General features: G+C 54.1%; 11 protein-coding genes across 11 annotated transcripts; 7 read left to right on the forward strand and 4 right to left on the reverse strand.

The window, feature by feature from the left end:
• Positions 1-310: 310 nt before the first annotated feature.
• On the reverse strand, positions 311-1,012 carry L226DRAFT_176371 (uncharacterized protein). Its single transcript, XM_067672676.1, has one exon. It carries the CDS (start codon positions 954-956, stop codon positions 504-506), a length of 453 nt encoding a protein of 150 aa, XP_067532055.1. The 5' UTR covers positions 957-1,012; the 3' UTR covers positions 311-503.
• Positions 1,013-1,481: 469 nt separating this feature from the next.
• L226DRAFT_615494 (uncharacterized protein) lies at positions 1,482-3,036 on the forward strand. Its single transcript, XM_067686779.1, has 4 exons — positions 1,482-1,785; positions 1,843-2,600; positions 2,665-2,813; positions 2,885-3,036. The coding sequence occupies exons 1-4, from the start codon at positions 1,636-1,638 to the stop codon at positions 2,968-2,970; spliced, it is 1,143 nt and encodes a 380-aa protein (XP_067532056.1). The 5' UTR covers positions 1,482-1,635; the 3' UTR covers positions 2,971-3,036.
• Positions 3,037-3,681: 645 nt separating this feature from the next.
• L226DRAFT_176428 (uncharacterized protein) lies at positions 3,682-4,740 on the reverse strand. Its single transcript, XM_067672677.1, has 2 exons — positions 3,803-4,740; positions 3,682-3,735 (listed from the first exon to the last, which is right to left on the reverse strand). Exon 1 carries the CDS (start codon positions 4,549-4,551, stop codon positions 3,865-3,867), a length of 687 nt encoding a protein of 228 aa, XP_067532057.1. The 5' UTR covers positions 4,552-4,740; the 3' UTR covers positions 3,682-3,735; positions 3,803-3,864.
• Positions 4,741-4,978: 238 nt separating this feature from the next.
• On the forward strand, positions 4,979-5,826 carry L226DRAFT_468667 (uncharacterized protein; the record flags this gene model as incomplete). Its single annotated transcript, XM_067676151.1, has 2 exons — positions 4,979-5,128; positions 5,188-5,826. 2 exons carry the CDS (start codon positions 4,979-4,981, stop codon positions 5,824-5,826), a joined length of 789 nt encoding a protein of 262 aa, XP_067532058.1.
• A 446-nt stretch (positions 5,827-6,272) lies between these two features.
• L226DRAFT_562333 (uncharacterized protein) lies at positions 6,273-7,303 on the reverse strand (the record flags this gene model as incomplete). Its single annotated transcript, XM_067683497.1, has 3 exons — positions 6,273-6,577; positions 6,639-7,216; positions 7,271-7,303. 3 exons carry the CDS (start codon positions 7,298-7,300, stop codon positions 6,397-6,399), a joined length of 789 nt encoding a protein of 262 aa, XP_067532059.1. The 3' UTR covers positions 6,273-6,396.
• A 537-nt stretch (positions 7,304-7,840) lies between these two features.
• On the forward strand, positions 7,841-9,194 carry L226DRAFT_573960 (uncharacterized protein; the record flags this gene model as incomplete). The annotated part of the gene is made up of 8 exons (XM_067684952.1): positions 7,841-7,917; positions 7,973-8,126; positions 8,187-8,411; positions 8,476-8,623; positions 8,685-8,809; positions 8,909-8,995; positions 9,053-9,121; positions 9,177-9,194. The coding sequence occupies 8 exons, from the start codon at positions 7,841-7,843 to the stop codon at positions 9,192-9,194; spliced, it is 903 nt and encodes a 300-aa protein (XP_067532060.1).
• A 420-nt stretch (positions 9,195-9,614) lies between these two features.
• Positions 9,615-10,777, reverse strand: L226DRAFT_615499 (uncharacterized protein). Its single transcript, XM_067686780.1, has 4 exons — positions 10,650-10,777; positions 10,052-10,599; positions 9,810-9,986; positions 9,615-9,747 (listed from the first exon to the last, which is right to left on the reverse strand). The coding sequence occupies exons 1-4, from the start codon at positions 10,668-10,670 to the stop codon at positions 9,729-9,731; spliced, it is 765 nt and encodes a 254-aa protein (XP_067532061.1). The 5' UTR covers positions 10,671-10,777; the 3' UTR covers positions 9,615-9,728.
• A 483-nt stretch (positions 10,778-11,260) lies between these two features.
• Positions 11,261-11,891, forward strand: L226DRAFT_615500 (uncharacterized protein). Its single transcript, XM_067686781.1, has 2 exons — positions 11,261-11,556; positions 11,615-11,891. Exons 1-2 carry the CDS (start codon positions 11,270-11,272, stop codon positions 11,808-11,810), a joined length of 483 nt encoding a protein of 160 aa, XP_067532062.1. The 5' UTR covers positions 11,261-11,269; the 3' UTR covers positions 11,811-11,891.
• Positions 11,892-12,217: 326 nt separating this feature from the next.
• L226DRAFT_573962 (uncharacterized protein) lies at positions 12,218-13,459 on the forward strand (the record flags this gene model as incomplete). The annotated part of the gene is made up of 4 exons (XM_067684953.1): positions 12,218-12,358; positions 12,417-13,120; positions 13,175-13,296; positions 13,374-13,459. 4 exons carry the CDS (start codon positions 12,218-12,220, stop codon positions 13,457-13,459), a joined length of 1,053 nt encoding a protein of 350 aa, XP_067532063.1.
• Positions 13,460-14,045: 586 nt separating this feature from the next.
• On the forward strand, positions 14,046-14,520 carry L226DRAFT_468638 (uncharacterized protein; the record flags this gene model as incomplete). Its single annotated transcript, XM_067676148.1, has 2 exons — positions 14,046-14,201; positions 14,266-14,520. Coding segments are annotated over 2 exons (411 nt in total), but the record flags the coding sequence as incomplete, so codon positions are not given.
• A 1,166-nt stretch (positions 14,521-15,686) lies between these two features.
• Positions 15,687-17,163, forward strand: L226DRAFT_538058 (uncharacterized protein). Its single transcript, XM_067681420.1, has 4 exons — positions 15,687-15,893; positions 15,953-16,656; positions 16,711-16,832; positions 16,907-17,163. Exons 1-4 carry the CDS (start codon positions 15,753-15,755, stop codon positions 16,990-16,992), a joined length of 1,053 nt encoding a protein of 350 aa, XP_067532065.1. The 5' UTR covers positions 15,687-15,752; the 3' UTR covers positions 16,993-17,163.
• Positions 17,164-17,222: the final 59 nt, after the last annotated feature.

Below are 17,222 nucleotides of genomic sequence, written 5' to 3' on the forward strand. Positions count from 1 at the left end.
GAGTGGTGACCTTCAGTCTTGGATGATGTGCAAGGTATAGTTCCCCAGTACTTACGCTGTCATGAAATGTCCTCACGAGCGAAGTCATAGATTCGAAGAACTCGCCTCCACAGCGGGCATGGGACGTATGCTTGGAAATAGCGCGACCTCAGCACCAGCCTCCGAAGACTGAAGGGATTGCGTACCTTAGGCTTCCGCCAATCGCTGTCGATATCGGCACCTCCGCCACGGCGTCGAGTCCCAGCCAAGACGACCGATCGGCGTGACTTCCCTGATGTCTGAGAGCACCAGGAAAGATCGGATACTTGTGAGTACTTAGACTTGAGAGAAGCCTGAGAGCCTGCAACCTGCGGGGAGAATGTAATCATCAGTCACAACAGTCCGACGAAGGGGGTTCGGGGTTCGATTTTGGATTAACTCACAGCCTTGCTGCGCTCCGCAACCCTTTCCTTCCAGTGGTTCTATGTGAATGTCAAGCTCGTGAGTCATATGGCAATATCTGCTCAACTCACAAGACATTCTCGGGCATGCTCCTCCGCAAACTTTGGGTTTGCTTGACACTGGGCTATCCAGTCCCCCCTCTTATCGAAGCAATCGTCGTCAAGCTTCGCCTTCGCGCGTTGACCGAAGACCCAAGTCTGTTCTGGGGCATCGCCCGGTACTTTCTTGGGCCATCGGTTTATCAACGGTCGCTTGGTTGGGAACACCCAAGCAATAAGGAATGCATCCTTGACACTCCAGACCGGCAGTGAATGGTAAGTGTCGTACCCATCACAGCTATTGGGGAAAATTGGGACTGAGAAGTATCGAAAGAGTTTGGGGAGGTTCGCAAGGGGCGTCTTGTCCCATCTCGTAGCGAGGCATATCTTCCGTGACTTGCGGAGAGAGGTCGGATCGGCATCGTCTTCCATCACGACACAAGGACGTATCTTCTCTGTCGCTTTTTCCTTCCTCATCAGCCGATAGGCAGCTTCCTTGCACTGGCTATACAGGATGCGATCCTGGATGTTCGACTGGTGGATGATGTTATGTATGGCGGCATAGACAGATTCCTGGATAGAGAACACATCGCCGGCCATTATAGCGTAGTTGTCGTTTCGCGGAATAGGAATGTCGTGGCAAGCTGAGTGTGGCGGCGCGTGTGCAGCCATGATGCAGGACTCGAGCGGAGAGAGGAGTACGCAGTGGCTGAGTCGAACGTTTGCGCAATAAATGTATCGTGCAACTCAGATCTCATGTCAGATCGGCTTGGAAGGACTCCGCGACATAACAGCAGGCTCGAGCTGTTCGGCCTCAGCATTGTAAATAATGGCTGGATAGGGATAGTGTTTCGACAGCCCTCCGACAGTACTCTTGTCCGTTATGGGCGTCTGACTATATGCCCACAAGAACAAGCAGTGCCACACCTGGCGAGAACAAAGGACCAGGGCATCATCATGGCGACAATCACCTACCTCTTATTGTCTTTATCTCGCTATGTCCTCCAATCCTGGACGGACGGTATTGAACAAGACATGCCGCTCTTTCTCATATCACCCACCATCTCCTAGTCTCTCGCATCCAGTTGCTGTCATTCCCCACTCTACAGTATCTGCCCCTTCCTAGTACCCATTAGCTTCGAGATTGGCCTATACGATGCCGGATATTCGGTTCGCGCCCAGGACTCACACGTTCTCGGTGGTTCGCCTCGATCCAGTCGCGATGGTACAACATCTCGGGGATCAGGAGGCCCTCCGAGCCGCCGAGGCATCATCTCCCCAATCGTATGTGGTCTTTGTCGACCTGGTACATGATCTCTTCGTTATTCGAAGATCTTCACCCCTAATTATATTGTTTTGCCAGGATTCAGCTCTTCCCTTCCCAGGCAAACCGTGGTATGGCTTCACGGTATACCTCGTAGGACCGTGCCTCCGTCCTCCGGAAGAAGACAGCTGCGTGACCCCCGAGATGTGTATTCCTATCTTTCCTAACTTCGATCATCCTGAAGGCCGCGACCCTATACGAACGCAGTCCGTATTTCCCTTCGACAACTGCTATATCTGGTCCGGTCTCAGTATGAAAATCCGTGTCTGCGCGCGACCGGACGGCTTCGATTGGGACCGTACCATCATACTTCGGGGCCACGAGTATTATAGGTGGGGTCGATACGAGAGCGAAGACATGGGTCGACGGATTCAGGCCCAACGAGCACGAGCACCACCACCGCTACCACTTCCCGGATCCCATTCCGGGCTTCTCCCAATTCATTCCCAAGCGGATTCTGCGACACTCTCGCCCCACTTCCATGCAATGGGCCCATTGTCTGAGTCGCAGCCTCCTACCAGTGCGGATGTTGCTCCCACATCTATGCCTTCTCCTGCTCACGCCGGTTCCCATGCGAACACCAACTCCATCTACTCGGATTCGAGTCGCTTGTCAACGGACTCGGACGGGTGTGAGTCTGTCGACACGATGATGGAGATGGGCCTCTTCTCTGATCCTACTGAGAACGTCGAGCTCCAGCCGCTCTTTCACCTCTGGGGCGACTTGGCCGCCAACATCAAACAAGACGAAATCCCTAGCCCGGTCCATCTGCTCGAAGAGTGTGCCGCCATTTCCCAGTAAGCCGTGACTTGTCCCTACTACGTTGCAGTGGAACACGGCGTCGCTCATCGCTATGTCTAGCATCATACAGGACGCAAGGGCGCGAGACCCGACGTTGCCTCCTTTACCTATGCCCAACTTCTTCGGCAGTGCAGCGCCGGAACCCGAGGAAGAAGGGAACATAATCAGTGCTAATGTGGCGAGCTTAGCACATCGGAAGAAGCCTAAGCGTGAGGGATCTCATTTATATTGTGCTAGATGGCTCAGTCGGATGCTAACGGTGCTCGGGTTATTGTTACAGGCTTTCGTCCTTTGAAGGTACTCCACAAAGTCAGACTGCGTATACAAGGTCTATTCCGTTTACCCTACATTCCTATTTGGCCTTGATGTTGCGGTTGAGCTGCTATGTATATTCGTATATTGGGTTTTAATATTTCTTGCACGGACGCACGCCTGTCCTCTGGAGTACAGCAAATCACGCACGAGAGCCTAGATTCGTGCACGTGGCAGGAAGTATCGTCGTCCACGGGCGTCTCAATTGCCATATTCGACCTTCGCGACCTCCATGCAAATTCCAGGACTTGTTCACGTGCGTATATCTCAGTAGCAAGTACCTATACCAACGTGCTCACGTAAAGTTAGTGCAAAAGAAAACAGCATATAACACTACGGACAACATGATCATGGTTATGCATATGCTACAGGCATGCCCGCCACTGGCAGAGGGATCAATCGATCAAGACTCGACGTAGTCTCGCGACCCGCGTCGAGACGGAACATGCGATTGTATGCACGAGATAACGCGGCCTTCAGTATTCGCTGGCGAAATAGCCTGAGCTTGAAGGTGTGTGACTTGCCTCCTCATGTTGCAACGTGGTCGCGATGGATGTCATCGACCTCCGAAATTCGCTTCCAGGACGAGATTTGAATGGCTACCTCGCATATCGTCAGGTAAGTTTGAATCCATGAGGCTTAGCGAACACGTACGCTTCGCCAGTCGCTACAGTCAGGACCCCCTGTCCACCGCCTTCCTCCACCTTTGAAAATTGAGTAGGGCGACCTCTCAAATGTCTTGGCCGCACGCGAGCAGCCAGAGAAGGCGGAAGAATGCGAGAAGTAGGATTGGAAGGAGGTCCGAGAGCCCACCTTCTTCTACAGGTGCGTGTTAATCAATTGATGATGATGGGAGGACAACGCAGTGAGGTCAGATGTCACTCACGGGTTTGTTGGACTCAACAGATCCTTTTCTTGAGTTCCAATGGTTCTGACTGCCCGTTAGTCCTATGATGCATTGAGACGCTTCCTGCGACTCACCAGGCATTCTCGCACGTATTGTTCAACGAGCTTCGGGTTCGTTTCGGAAGTCGTCGTCCACTCCTCCCTCATCTCGAAGCAGTCTTTGTTGAGCTTCCCTCGTGCTTTCTGGCCGAAAGTGCAAGGGTTCTCAGGAGGATCGCCCGGCTCTTTCTTTGGCCATCGGTTGATGGGGGGCCTGTTGGTCTTGAAGATCCAGACAATCACAAATGCGTCCTCAACGTCCCACTCGGGCCGCGAGTGATAGTGGTCTTCGTTGTGGTGAGAGACGCGGTAATTGGGAAAGATCGGCTTGGAGAATTTCTGAAAGAGCTTCGGAAGGGCGGCGATTGGGGTCTTCTCCCAGGTGGTAGTGACGCATATTTCCCGTGGTTTGCGCATCGAAGGTGGATCCTTGTCGTCCGCCATCATGATGCAAGGCCGGATCTTCTTCGTGGCCCTGTCCTTCATTGCGAGTTCATGTGCGGCGGTTCGGCATCTACTATACAGCTGCCTATCCGTTATGCCATGGCGTGACTCGTAGATGATGTCGTGGATGGCCGCATAGACGGATTCTTGGATGGCGTATACGTCGCCAGCATAGATGATATAGTCGCCAGTCCTAGGGATCGGCTCGTCGCCGCACCCTGCATGTGGCCCGACCCACGCAGGCATGCCGAGAATGAGAACGAGAACGAGGCAGGATGTGGTGATGTCCTGTCAACCTGCGCTATAAGACATCACGGCGATGCTCTTTGTTCATACTTTCTATTGTGAACAAAGCGTACCCCAGTCCCAATGCATAGCCGGGGCACTGACTCGATGCCTAGGCGCATAGCACTAATGGTCAGACGACCAGATTGCAGTAACCCGGGCCACAGGGACAAACAAAGCCACAGCTGGTCGCATCATCAATCTGGCGTATAGGTCTCTTTGTCATTGTCCTCACAATGGCTTTGAATCATGTCGCGCGACTTATAATGGGCGCGGCGTGCCTCGTTCAACTGTACCACCACCTCCACCACCGCCGTGTCCGAGAAGTAGCCTTCCTCATCAGCCTCGTCGACCTCGCGCCACCCGCCACCTAAGAAGATCCCGCACGATGCCTAGACTGCTCTTTGCTCCTCGGACACACGCTTTTGCAGTGGTCCGTATGGATCCTGTCGCAATGGTGCAACATTTGAACGATCCAGAAGCGCTGCGCGCTGCAGAGGCATTATCCCCCCGGTCGTATCTGGTGTATATAGATATCGTATGTCTCTTCATCGAGCAAGTGCATCCTATTCACTGACCGACCACGACATCCCACAGGACCTAGCCCTCCCTTTCCCTGGTAAGCCCTGGTATGGCTTCACGATGTATCCGATTGGCTCGACCCTCCGTCCGGCCAACGAGGAGGAAGGGATGACCCCTGATTTGTGCATCCCCATCTTCCCCAACAATGGCCACCCCGACGGCCGCGTTCCGTTGCCGACAGAGCCTCTGTTCCCATTCGACAACTGTTACTTCTGGTCCGGGCTCACCATGGATGTCCGTATTCACGCACGTCCAGAGAAGTTCGACTGGGACGAGACGATTCTCTTGCCGGCGGGATTGGTGCACTGTCAATGGCAGGACTACCAGAGCGCGGACATGGCACGTCAGAGTCGTGCGCGAGAAGCACGTCAACCACAGCCTGATCTCCAAGGACATGCTGTCGATACCACTACCGCAACCGGTCCCGCAGACGACACAAATTCTGTGTACGAAGACACCATCTACTCAAGTACTAGCGGCGCGTCCGAGTACCCCGATACATTGGACGAGATGTTCGGCTTCAGCTCATCTTGGAAGGAAGTCGAGCTGCAACCGCTCTTCCACCTATGGTGCGATGTTGCCGCCAATATGAAACAAGACGAGATTCCCAGCCCGGACCATCTCTTTGAGGAACGCGACGCAATTGTCAAGTGAGTCGTTCACACCTATTAATTGCGTACGACTCGAAGACTCATTTCATTTGTTAGGATCATCAAGGGCGCCCGGGCTCGAAATCCGTGTCTCCCTCCGTTGCCTATGCCGAACCCATTCGGAAGTGCTGCTCCGGCGGAGCTCTGCGAGGCCAGTGCGGACGTGCGTGACTCCGTGTCAAAGCCCCGACGTGAGTATCCGATTTGCTCAGCTACGTACCAGTGGCTAACTAACGGCGCTCGCAGGCTTCCGTCCTTTGAAGGCACTCCGCAAGGTCGGAGCGCGTGTACGAAATCTGCTCCGTCTGCCCTATGCTCATTCTTTGCTTTGAGTTGCGGCATTCAGTTCACAAATGTAGTATCACGTTTGTAATCTCGTACGCGTGTATTGCCTTCCGGCGAGCGGGGTATAGGGACCCCTCGCCATTCAGCCGAAAGGAGCACATTGCAAGCGTCCGGGGTGTCTTCGCATCTCAGCCATGAACATCTGCGAGCTTGGTGTCTAGCTACTGGCAAAAGCTCATCTGTGAGGTTACAACAAACCGAGAACTAGACACTGAACATGAGGGAAGGATCACTGATCATCGAGTGTCGTTGCGGCGATTCGGTCGGATAGTGCGGAGTGGTATGGGGGCTTTGTGGACCATAGCACTTCCGTCCCCTCCTTGATGGCGGTTTGGACGTGCTCCGGAAATCGTTCCAAAAACCCGCTACCAACCACCCTGTCTGCGTCGAACTCGGCGTAGTCGAAATTACTGTGCGAAGAAATGTCAGCATGTAAGTCAAGCTTTACCGTCCCCAAAGAAGAATGCGTACTGTGGTCCAAAGAAATCGTAGTCGAAATACCACATGGGCTCGTGATCGTCGGTGAGCTGGAACTCTTTACGAATCACGCTGAGGGCGAACTGCAGCTTCTCTGGGCTCATCCACGTGTCGGGTTCATTGGTCGTGATGAGGGAACAGATGAAGCTCTCGCCCCTCGCCGGACCGACGGGCTGTGCCCAGATGAACTTGATATCTGCGTGTCCTCCCTCCGCCAGCCTCTCGTTCAATATGAAGGTGACGGGCATGGTGTGCTCCTTGGCCTTGAACGTGGCCTTTGGGCTCATTATACGCCAGCACTGTTCCCCGAACTTGATCACCTCGTCATGCGAGAGGCGAATGCCGTAATGAAAGGCCGGGATCGTGCATGCGCGTTTCCAATCTGGATCTTTGAAGAACTTCGTACACCCGTTCCGCTTCCAGTACGTGTTCCAATCCAGGGACAAGCGAAAGCCTAGTCTTCGAAATTGGACCTCGTAGTGGAGCTCCAGATCTCGGAGCTCCTCGATGTAGGTCAGGGGAAAGTCGGACCATGATATGGGTATCAGGTGCCTCTCGTAGTCGGCCAATATCTAGGAGAATGCATGATCAATAACGAAAAGGGATATCATGGGTCTCATCTGTACCTTCTTTTTATGAATTTTGTCTTTGCTCATGTGAGAGATGTATGTAGGAGTGCTACGACGTCGAGAGTGAGGACATGAACAGGAAAGGTTCCCACGCTGCTCGACGCGTCCTCCTCCGAGTCCTCGCGTCTGTCTTTCACCGCTTTGCTCTGCTATTCGTCCTTTACTCTTCTTTGACTATCTCGGAACTAATGTCTTAATTGCGACGAGCTTTTGAACTAGGCGCAAGCAGCCGAGGACCCGCACCAGATGGAGGTACTTTTACTAGCAGAATGCAGGGGTACAAGTGGGTAAGCAGACACGTAGTGTTGCCGATCAGCGAACATGCGCGGAGGGGACAGAGCTCCTGCTCTCAACTTTCGGCTTGAAGCACCCCAAAGGGCGTTGTTGAAGTCTTCTCTTTCTTGCGCTTCTTTGTCTCGTCAACCGCGAAGGCCAAAACCGCAAACTCAGTACGTGCCAGAACTCTGCACTTCGAAGCTGATTTGCTGACCAAGTTTCTCAGCCCGGACACTGCTCGACTGCTTCAACTCTATCCCAAATAGCCAGAACATCCAGATCGATGTCTTGATGGAGAACATTGAGTGGGCCAAGCGGGAAAAGCGGATATTCCTCAAGCACAGTCTGGAGACGCGACTAGTCGACCTGTGAGTTCATCCCTCGTTTCCCGTGCTTCCGCATACCTACGCGTGCCACATACAGCCAACTCGATACTCAACAATGCAAACCCGCGCTCGCTCTGATTGAGACTCTCCTCACCAAGCTGAAGCGGCTAGACGACAAGATGGTGCTCACGGAGGTCCACTTACTGGAGAGTCGCGTATACCGCGGCATCGGTAACCTCGCAAAATACAGGGTACGAGACTCGTTGCATATATAGCTTCTCGCAACTCAACACCTAATCGATATATCGCAGGCTGCCCTCACCTCTGCGCGAACAGCCGCGAACGCGATCTACTGCCCACCACATCTTCAAGCCCGTCTCGACCTCCAATCCGGTATCCTGCACGCAGAAGACAAGGACTACACCACCGCGTACTCGTACTTCTACGAGACATTCGAGAACCTGAGCACGCAGGACGACCCCAGCGCGCTCGGGGCGCTCAAGTGCATGCTCCTCTGCAAAGTCATGCTGAACCTCGTACGTCGATGCCATAACATAACATAGGGATGGATATGGCTAAAGTTCGATTACCTCTGCACAGCCAGAAGATGTGACGTCCTTGCTCCCGATCAAGCTCGCGTCAAAGTACGCGCAGCTCCGAGACGTGGAGAGTATGCGTGCCATCGCGCGTGCGCACCAGAAGCGGAATCTCGCAGACTTCGAGAAGGCTCTCAAGGACTACCAACAGGGTGCGTAGCCCATCTCCAGCGTTTACTAGTCCCTGCATGACTGACAGCACCGCTTACACAGAGCTCTCGTCTGACACGACCATCCGCACACACCTGTCTGCGCTCTATGATACGCTGCTGGAGCAGAATCTCCTCCGGATCGCCGAGCCGTACTCCGTTGTGGAGATCGAGTACGTCGCGCAGCAAGTCAGCCAGGGACGGCAGGCGGTCGAACTCAAGTGCGTCCTACCTTTTTACGGCCACCTATACGCATAGTCGACGTCGATACTAACTGCTTGCGTGTAGACTGTCACAAATGATCCTCGACAAGGTGTTCCGGTTCTCGACCAGGGACGAGGTTGCCTGTTGATCTTCGAAGAGCCAGAGGCGGACGTGAGTGCATGATCCACTTATCCCTTCGAATAGCTCTGACTGATCGTGCTACTCCAGAGGACATATGGTGCTGCGATCGACACGTTGGAGCAGGTGGGCAAGGTGGTGGACTCGTTGTATGCAAAGGTAAGACCATATCTTCTGTTGCATGAATACGGCGTGCTGACGGGTGGATGTGTAGACTGTCAAGCTAGCATAGTTGTCGTTTGGCGATTCGTGTATAACATGGACTCACATTTCTTTTCGCAATGCTGTGGGAGGTTTAGTCTTACGTTCACGGTTGGTATTGAAATTCGTCTCGGTTAATACTCATCGAGGATTATCCAACGCAATCACTATGACGAGCTAAGTCGCAACTTGACAAGGTGACTCCGATGACGCCCTACATATCCCTCAAAGCTCGCGTTCGCGTGTGGCGTGGCGTGCACGCACCATGCTCGCAGTTGAAAGGGATGCATGGCTCCTATGAGGCTTTGCTATGCGAAGTCGTTTCGATGCCGTCTGGACTGTCCTTTGTCGCAGACGTCGGGTATATGATGAACAAGGCCTCGCGCTTTACCAAATGGCACAACATACCGTCACTTGCGAGCATCCCGTATCCGTACAACTGGCGTGAAGCATCGCGATGTCATATATTATATTGTACTCGAGTACATCCCTGCAATACCCCAACGAGGCGCCCCAGTCAGCCACGAACAACGTACGTCCTGCGAGCACGGAGTCCGGAGTCTAGCTACTCAACTGCGAGAGCGCTGAGTAGAACGGTCGGGGATCACTACGGAGAACCAGGCACTGAATGCGAGGCAAAACTCACTGATCACTGAGTATCATCTCGGCGAGCTGTCCTGATATGGTGCGACTGGCCTGGATAGTGTGGGACCACGGCACCACCGTCCCGTCCTTGATGGTAGTTTGGACGCGCTCAGGGAGATGTGCCAGAAGCCCGCCACCAACCACTCTCTCTGCGTCGAACTCGGCATAGCCGAATTTTCTGTGCAAAGAAATGTCAAGACGTGAGTCGTGAGTTAGGATGGACTATCCATTAAGAATGCATACCGTGGTCCAAAGAACAGGCGGCTGAAGTACCACATGGGCTCGCGATCTTTGAGGTCCTTGAACTCTTCGCGGAGCACGGCGAGGGCTCTATCTAACTCCTCTTTACTCCTTTCCAGAGTGTGAGGTTCATTGGTCGAGATGAGGACGCAGATGGCGCCGTTCTCCCGACCAGCGGGGGGTAGTCGGAGGGAGAACGTGTTGTTTCCCGACTTATCATAGGCCTTGCGTCCTTCCTCGTATTCTTTCTTTCGGTTTTGATTCGCCAGCTCTATTTTCCTGTTCAATAGAAGGGGGATGCAGAGACGCTCCCTCTGCGGATGGGGCTTTTCGTGCAATCGATCCCAGCACTGTTTCGCGTACCGGGTCACCTCGTCACGGAAGAGGTAGATGCCGAAGTGAAAGATGGGGACCGCACAGCTGCATTGAACTCCTATAGGGCTCTCAGATTCCAGGGTCCCACACTCCTTGTGGAGTGTTTCAATATAGGGGAAGGGAAACTCGTCCCATGAGATGGGGATGAGGTGCCTCTCGTAGTCAGTCATTGATTCCTGGGGGAACGATCAGTAGTCAACTGATGTATTACGGGTCTCTTAGTCACCTTTTTCTTTCCATCAGACATGTTGTTAACGCAGTGGAACTTGGAAGATACTTGGTAAACGGTACTGCCAGTGGCGAGTCAGGAGCTTGAATGCCAGATGCCGGACGATTAAAGTGGATATGTGAGGGATCCCGCAAGCAACCTCTCTATATATACTGCCCTGACATCCGTCGGCAAAAGGCAGAGGCGTGTGGAGGCGTGAAGAGTCAACACAATAACCATGTAGTACTGAGGCCTGAGGCACCGAGCGCGGCCACGGTGGCGGCTTGCGGGGGCGTACTGAGCGCTCCGAGAATCCCGGGCGGACAGGGGTCGCGACACAAAGCTCGTAGTATAATCTCACAATCGCCCAGTCAGTATTTCAGATGCCCTTGGGTGCCGTCCGACAGCACTGAGCGTACTGAACCATGAGTTGGTTGGTTGAATACCCATATCCGAGGCCTCCGAGTCCGTACTGCAGCTAACACGCTGTGGCAACCACGCCCCGGGGCCCGAGCTGCGGAATTGATCCAGTAGGCACGTGGCTGTTTAGCTCGGCTCTGCTCCGAGTGTGCCCGACCTTGGCGGCAACCGAGAACTTCAAAGCGACGGTAACTAGTAACTGGTAATCACGCAAGACGATGAATTCCGAAGCTATGCCCACAGATGATACATGCATTCAGACAATTCGGCCTGTGGCTCTCACATTCTCTAAGCCCGGACCCTGCGCCGTTGGACCAGAAGTGGCAGCTGTCGAAGGAGAAGACAGGCATCTCGACTGTCGACCCGTTTCGGAGTCATGGAAGAGGGTCTCTCCCCGGGATCAGGTGAACTTAGAGCCGCTGCCTCCCGCCTCTGGATATGGCGGCCAATCGTATGAGACTCTTCGTCCTATTAACCTGCTCGAAGGGTGCGTCATCGTTACTCGGTGAGACTTCCTGGCTGTGTGCGCTCATGACGTGCATCTCGCTCATCACATCTTCTAGGATCATCCGGAAACCAGAGCTGTCTGTTTCCACTTCCAGCTCGTTCAGTGACGGTGTACCGCCCGATTCCAACGGTTGCAAGCGTGCACGACTGGTTCGGAGACAAAGCCGAAACGTGGGCAGTTCCATTTTGTCGAAAGTAGAAGGGTGGGGGCGGGAGAAATGTGAGTGGGTAAGCTCGGAGTCTATCGTCTAAATGGCCGGCGCGGATTTGTTCATAACGGACAAGGAACAGAATCAGGTCACCGTGCCAGTACCAGGGGGGTCCAGCGACGGTTTCTATTGTACTCAACATATCAAGCCACAGAAGACATCAGGTCACAGTTGGCGCCCGCAGCACCTACTACCGGGACAAACAGTACCAAACTTGACGAGAACAAGGCGTGGAAACGTATCATCATGGCGATGCTCTCGCTTGTGATCTTTTGTCTATGTCAAGTCTTTGTTCTCGCAATGTCCCTTGGGGTCTCCGTCGCCACCACATAATCAACGAGGTCTCTATCCGGCGACGGCACCTTCACCCTGCTATCGTACAACAGCCACCCCTTCCCTGCCCCCTAGTACCACACACAACTCGCTATCCACCCCTCGACTTAGTGCGCGATGCCACAACATCCCGATGAAGAGTCATTTGCGGTCATTCGCATGGATCCCGTTGCAATGGTACGGCACCTGAACGACCCTGAGGCGCTGAAGGCTGCAGAGGCCTTGTCCCCTCAATCGTATTTGGTGTATCTCCACGAGGTAGGGTGCATAACCCACCTCATGCAGTATATTTGAACTGACAGTTACGTTGCTATAGCACAATCGACTCCCAATTTGGGGTCCGGAACCATGGTACTCTTTCGATATTCACCTCATTGGACCATCTCTGCGCCCGGCTCATGACGAGCAATGCGTTACCCCGGACATGTGCACCCCAATCTTCCCCAATTGCGACCATCCTGCGGGCCGAGCCCCCGTACACGCAGAACCACCTTTCCCATTCGATAACTGTTACTTCTGGTCCGGGCTCAAGATGAAGATCCGCGTCTGCCCACGAGAAGAAGGTTTTGATTGGGACGTGACGACTCACATGCCAGGAAGGGAGAGGCGGGTATGGCGAGATCATGAGGTATGCGACGAACACACGCAGACTACCGCACAACGAGCCCGTCATTGGCAGCCTCAACCAGACCCTGTTCCCGAATCCCGGACATCCGATCTCGCACCCACCCATCCCTCGGCTCTCCAGGCTGACGACTCCGCAGCGTCCCCATATGTCGACGACGGTACAAGCTCCTTGTACAGCGACTCGAGCTCCGCTGACTCGTGCAGTATGATCGCGTCCACGGACGTGTCTTCATACGATACGATGACGGAGTGGAGGCGACTCTTCATGGACCCGGTGGCGTCCCCCGAGTTCCACCCGCTCTGCCACCTTTGGGGCAATATTGCGGCCGATATCAAGCAGAACGAGATCGCGAATCCCATGGATTTTCTCGAAGCACGCGACGCGGTAGTCAGGTTCGTCCGCGACGAGCTTCGCTGATGAAGTGCTACCGCTGATCATTTGCTCAGGATCATCCGAGAGGCCAGGGCTAGAAACCCTGCAATTCTGCCGATGCGGGCACCAGAGGATGCCGACAGCAAAGCAACACTGACCCTCAAGTGGTTGGGAAAGGAGAAACCGAAGCCTAAACGTGAGTCCTCTTCAAGGTCCTCAACACAGCTACATCAGTTCGAGATCATGCTGATCATTGTCTTGTCATCCCAATAGGCTACCGTCCGCTCAAGTTCATTCGCAAGGTTGGAATACATGTCCGGACCCTGTTCCGTATACCACACATCCCTGTATGGCCCTGAATCCACCTCGTGATGGTCTCCGGTACTCGTTGCCGTTCCTCTCGTTGCGGGCCAACGTAAGCCTTATTCCGCCCAAGCTCTCCGATATCTTTGTCTCGGTTTTCACGCATGCCACGAAGAATTGTATGATATGATGCATTAATGATATACCACACGCGATATGTACAGCTCGATATATATCATAATGAAAACTCACCTGCGCCGCCGTACCATGCGCAGGTGCAAGTATTATGTTGATGTATCGTCAGACTGTTCGATTGTTGCGGAGGCAGCCCCCACTGGCAGACGGTTGCGCTCTAGTTGGAAAGGCAAGTCTGACGTCGTGGTCGCTAGCGCCGGCCCCGTAGCAGCCACCAGGACAAATAGTGCCAAACTCGGCCCGAACAAGGGTCCCGGGGTAGCGACGTCGTGTTCCTTTTATTTCCGTACTCGCAATGTCCTTCTCTAGTAACGCCAGCGGCCTTATAATGACAATGGACGAGACTTGGTCGATTTACCACACCATCCCCCGTCTTGCGACGTTCGCCAAAAGTTCCAATCCTCACAGTTTCAGAGCCCTACTGCCATCTCACAACCGATAATCGCCATGCCAGGTCCGGGGTTCTGGTACACGCCCATGGAAGGATCGTTTGCGGTCATCCGCATGGATCCTGTCGCGATGGTACGCCATCTCGATGACCCTGAGGCTCTGCGGGCTGCAGAGGCCTTATCCCCTCAGTCGTATTTGGTCTACCTTGACTTTGTGCGTTCTCTCATCACAATCACAGTTGATACCTCTGAACTTACAGCTGTGCTATCTTTGACAGAGCCATCGACTCCCTACTTGGGGTGAGCAGCCCTGGCATGTCTTCGACGTGTATCCCATTTGGCAGTCCCTCCGTCCCTCGGACGAGGACAAGTGCATCACTCCCGACATGTGCATGCCTATATTCCCCAACGATAATCATCCATCGGGCCGTGCTCCTCTGGTTACGAAGCCCGTCTTTCCCTTCGACAACTGCTACATCTGGTCTGAGGTGAAAATGGAGATTCGTGTCTGTCCGCGAGAAGAGGGCTTCAATGTGAAGGTGTCGACCCAATTGGCGCCTGGTCCCGAGGGCGAACGACGACGGATTGCCTACCAGGGGCAAGACAGAAATCGTCGGATCCTTGCAGAACAAGCACGCCAGCCGAACCATGACCCTGACCCGCCATCTGTCCTTCAGTCCCCCAATCTCGGATTGCCCGAATACGTGGACGATTTTACGTATATGACTCGCCTCTTCGCTGACCCGGTCAGGAGCCCCGAGCTGCGTCCTTTCTGCCATCTCTGGACCGACCTGGCGTCCAATATGAAGCAGGACGAGATTACAAACCCCGAACACCTGTTCGAAGAACGCGACGCTATCGTCAGGTGTGTCTCTAATTGGCTCTATCGTACGTGTTACTTACCGCGTCGTTCAGGATCATCCGAGAAGCCAGGGCTCGCGATCCGACTCTCCCCTTCCTACCAGTCCCACGCAGTAGCCTATCGCTCAGGACCGCTAGTGACTCGGAATCGTGGGACGAGTCAGCGGAGCTCGACTGTTCCCATCCGGACTCACTCGGCAGCGCAGTCTCGCTGGAAACCCGTCACTCGGAGTGGTGGGAAGACTCACAGCCAGAGACCAAGCCTCGACGTCAGTGGCTCATCTTTTAGTCGAGTCTTATTCGTACGACTGACCTTTGCCGTGATCGTCTTTACATCAGGTTTCCGTCCGTTCAAGTTGATCCGCAAGGTCGGACTGCGCGTCCGGAGCCTCTTTCGTATACCTTACATCCCCGTGTGGCCATGAACACAAGCCGTAGCCTTGTGTTATTGGCCGCTATGGCTTCGTTGTTCTCCCTTCTCGAGCCCATGCACTCGGAGCTGTTTGCTTAGTTCGTCGTACGATGGCATAACGCTATCCTCCCATTCATGCGTGTATGAATCCACGATCATTTCGCTATGACCTGCGCCACGTTGTACCTTTCCGTGCGATGGAGTTTGCGCCCACTTCGCTGGCCCAGACGTTTGCGAGACGATAATTTCCACCAAGGCTGGGAAAGGCCCGAGCGCCACTCGAGTAGGAATCTGTTGTTTTTTTGTCATGGTGAAAGCTATTGTTCTCGTCTTCGCAACGTCCCTTCGGTTGTTGCGAGTCGCCGGTCCAGTCATATACTACTGACAGATCAGACACCTGTTCTTCGATCTTACCACCACGTTCAACACCTCATCCATCCATACTGACGTACACTTGACCCTCCGTTTCCCAGTTTACAGACATAGTGCGCGATGCTAGACTACCCGGATGAGGAGTCATTTGCGGTCATCCGCATGGACCCGGTTGCAATGGTATGGCACCTGAACGACCCTGAGGCGCTGAAGGCTGCAGAAGCCTTATCCCCTCAGTCATATCTAGTATATCTCTCCGAGGTAGGTTTCCTTCACTCGCCGTATGTATTGTCTGTCAACTGACAGTCACGATCTTGCAGAATCACCGGCTCCCAATTTGGGGTCCGGAACCATGGTATTCATTCGACATGCACCTCATCGGACCGTGTCTGCGCCCCGTTCATGACGAGCAATGCGTTACCGCCGACATGTGTACCCCCATCTATCCCAATTGCGACCATCCTACGGGCCGAGCACCCGTACACACAGAACCGCCTTTCCCATTCGATAACTGTTACTTCTGGTCCGGGCTCAAGATGAAGATCCGCGTCTGCCCGCGAGAAGAAGGTTTTGATTGGGACGTGACGACTCACATGCCAGGAAGGGAAAAACACGTGTGGCGGGACTATGAGGTATGCGACGGGCTCATGCAGACTGCCGCAGAACGAGCGCGTCAGCATCAGCCTCAACCAGACCCTGTTCCCGAATCCCGGACATCCGATCTCGCACCCACCCATCCCTCGGCTCTCCAGGCTGACGACTCCGCAGCGTCCCCATATGTCGACGACGGTACAAGCTCCTTGTACAGCGACTCGAGCTCCGCATACTCGTGCAGTATAATCGCGTCGACGGACGTGTCCTCATACGATACGATGAAGGAATGGAGGCGACTCTTCATGGACCCGGTGGCGTCCCCCGAGTTCCACCCGCTCTGCCATCTTTGGGGCAATATCGCTTCCGATATCAAGCAGGACGAGATCGCTAACCCCATGGATTTTCTCGAAGAACGCGACGCGGTAGTCAGGTTCGTCCGCGACGAGCTTCGCTGATGAAGTGCTACCACTGATAGTTTGCACAGGATCATCCGAGAGGCCCGGGTTCGAAATACTGCAATTCTGCCGATGCGGGCACCAGAGGACGCTGACAGCAAAGCGACGCTGACACTCAAGTGGCTAGGCAAGGAAAAGCCGAAGCCTAAACGTAAGTACTGCCTTGACATCCACTGCATCCTGCAAGATTCCAAGGCACTGATTATTGTCTTGTCATTTCGTCAGGCTTCCGTCCGCTCAAGTTCATCCGCAAGATCAGACTGTGCGTCCGGAATCTATTCTCTATACCCCATATGGGCATATGGCCATGAACGGACGCCGTGCATCGTGGTCCGGCTCGCCGCCAGGCCCCCGAACAAGGGTCCTTCCTCCTAAATTATGTACGGGCTATGGCCCCGAGTCTGGTCTCTCAGACGGCACCGGGCGTACTAGTCTGCCTCACGCATGTGTACCCATGGATTAAATACGTATATCGTTAGCCTCGCTACTAGAGTCTCGTCCTGGTGAGGCCTGCCTGGCTGCGAGTCTACCGATGGTCCAG

Source organism: Lentinus tigrinus (genome assembly GCF_003813185.1).
Source record: "Lentinus tigrinus ALCF2SS1-7 unplaced genomic scaffold L226scaffold_29, whole genome shotgun sequence".
Classification (NCBI taxonomy): Eukaryota; Fungi; Basidiomycota; class Agaricomycetes; order Polyporales; family Polyporaceae; genus Lentinus; species Lentinus tigrinus.

Coding starts and splice junctions, on each gene's coding strand:
- L226DRAFT_615494 (XM_067686779.1), top strand. CDS start 1,636: ATGCCGGATATTCGGTTCGCGCCCAGGACTCACACGTTCTCGGTGGTT. Junction 2,601..2,664: donor GAGTGTGCCGCCATTTCCCA/GTAAGCCGTGAC, acceptor CGCTATGTCTAG/CATCATACAGGACGCAAGGG. Junction 2,814..2,884: donor ACATCGGAAGAAGCCTAAGC/GTGAGGGATCTC, acceptor TTATTGTTACAG/GCTTTCGTCCTTTGAAGGTA.
- L226DRAFT_615500 (XM_067686781.1), top strand. CDS start 11,270: ATGAATTCCGAAGCTATGCCCACAGATGATACATGCATTCAGACAATT. Junction 11,557..11,614: donor GGGTGCGTCATCGTTACTCG/GTGAGACTTCCT, acceptor CACATCTTCTAG/GATCATCCGGAAACCAGAGC.
- L226DRAFT_176371 (XM_067672676.1), bottom strand. CDS start 956: ATGAGGAAGGAAAAAGCGACAGAGAAGATACGTCCTTGTGTCGTGATG.
- L226DRAFT_615499 (XM_067686780.1), bottom strand. CDS start 10,670: ATGTCTGATGGAAAGAAAAAG. Junction 10,600..10,649: donor TGTCTGATGGAAAGAAAAAG/GTGACTAAGAGA, acceptor TCGTTCCCCCAG/GAATCAATGACTGACTACGA. Junction 9,987..10,051: donor CGCCTGTTCTTTGGACCACG/GTATGCATTCTT, acceptor TTCTTTGCACAG/AAAATTCGGCTATGCCGAGT.
- L226DRAFT_176428 (XM_067672677.1), bottom strand. CDS start 4,551: ATGCCTGCGTGGGTCGGGCCACATGCAGGGTGCGGCGACGAGCCGATC.
- L226DRAFT_538058 (XM_067681420.1), top strand. CDS start 15,753: ATGCTAGACTACCCGGATGAGGAGTCATTTGCGGTCATCCGCATGGAC. Junction 15,894..15,952: donor ATCTAGTATATCTCTCCGAG/GTAGGTTTCCTT, acceptor ACGATCTTGCAG/AATCACCGGCTCCCAATTTG. Junction 16,657..16,710: donor GAACGCGACGCGGTAGTCAG/GTTCGTCCGCGA, acceptor TAGTTTGCACAG/GATCATCCGAGAGGCCCGGG.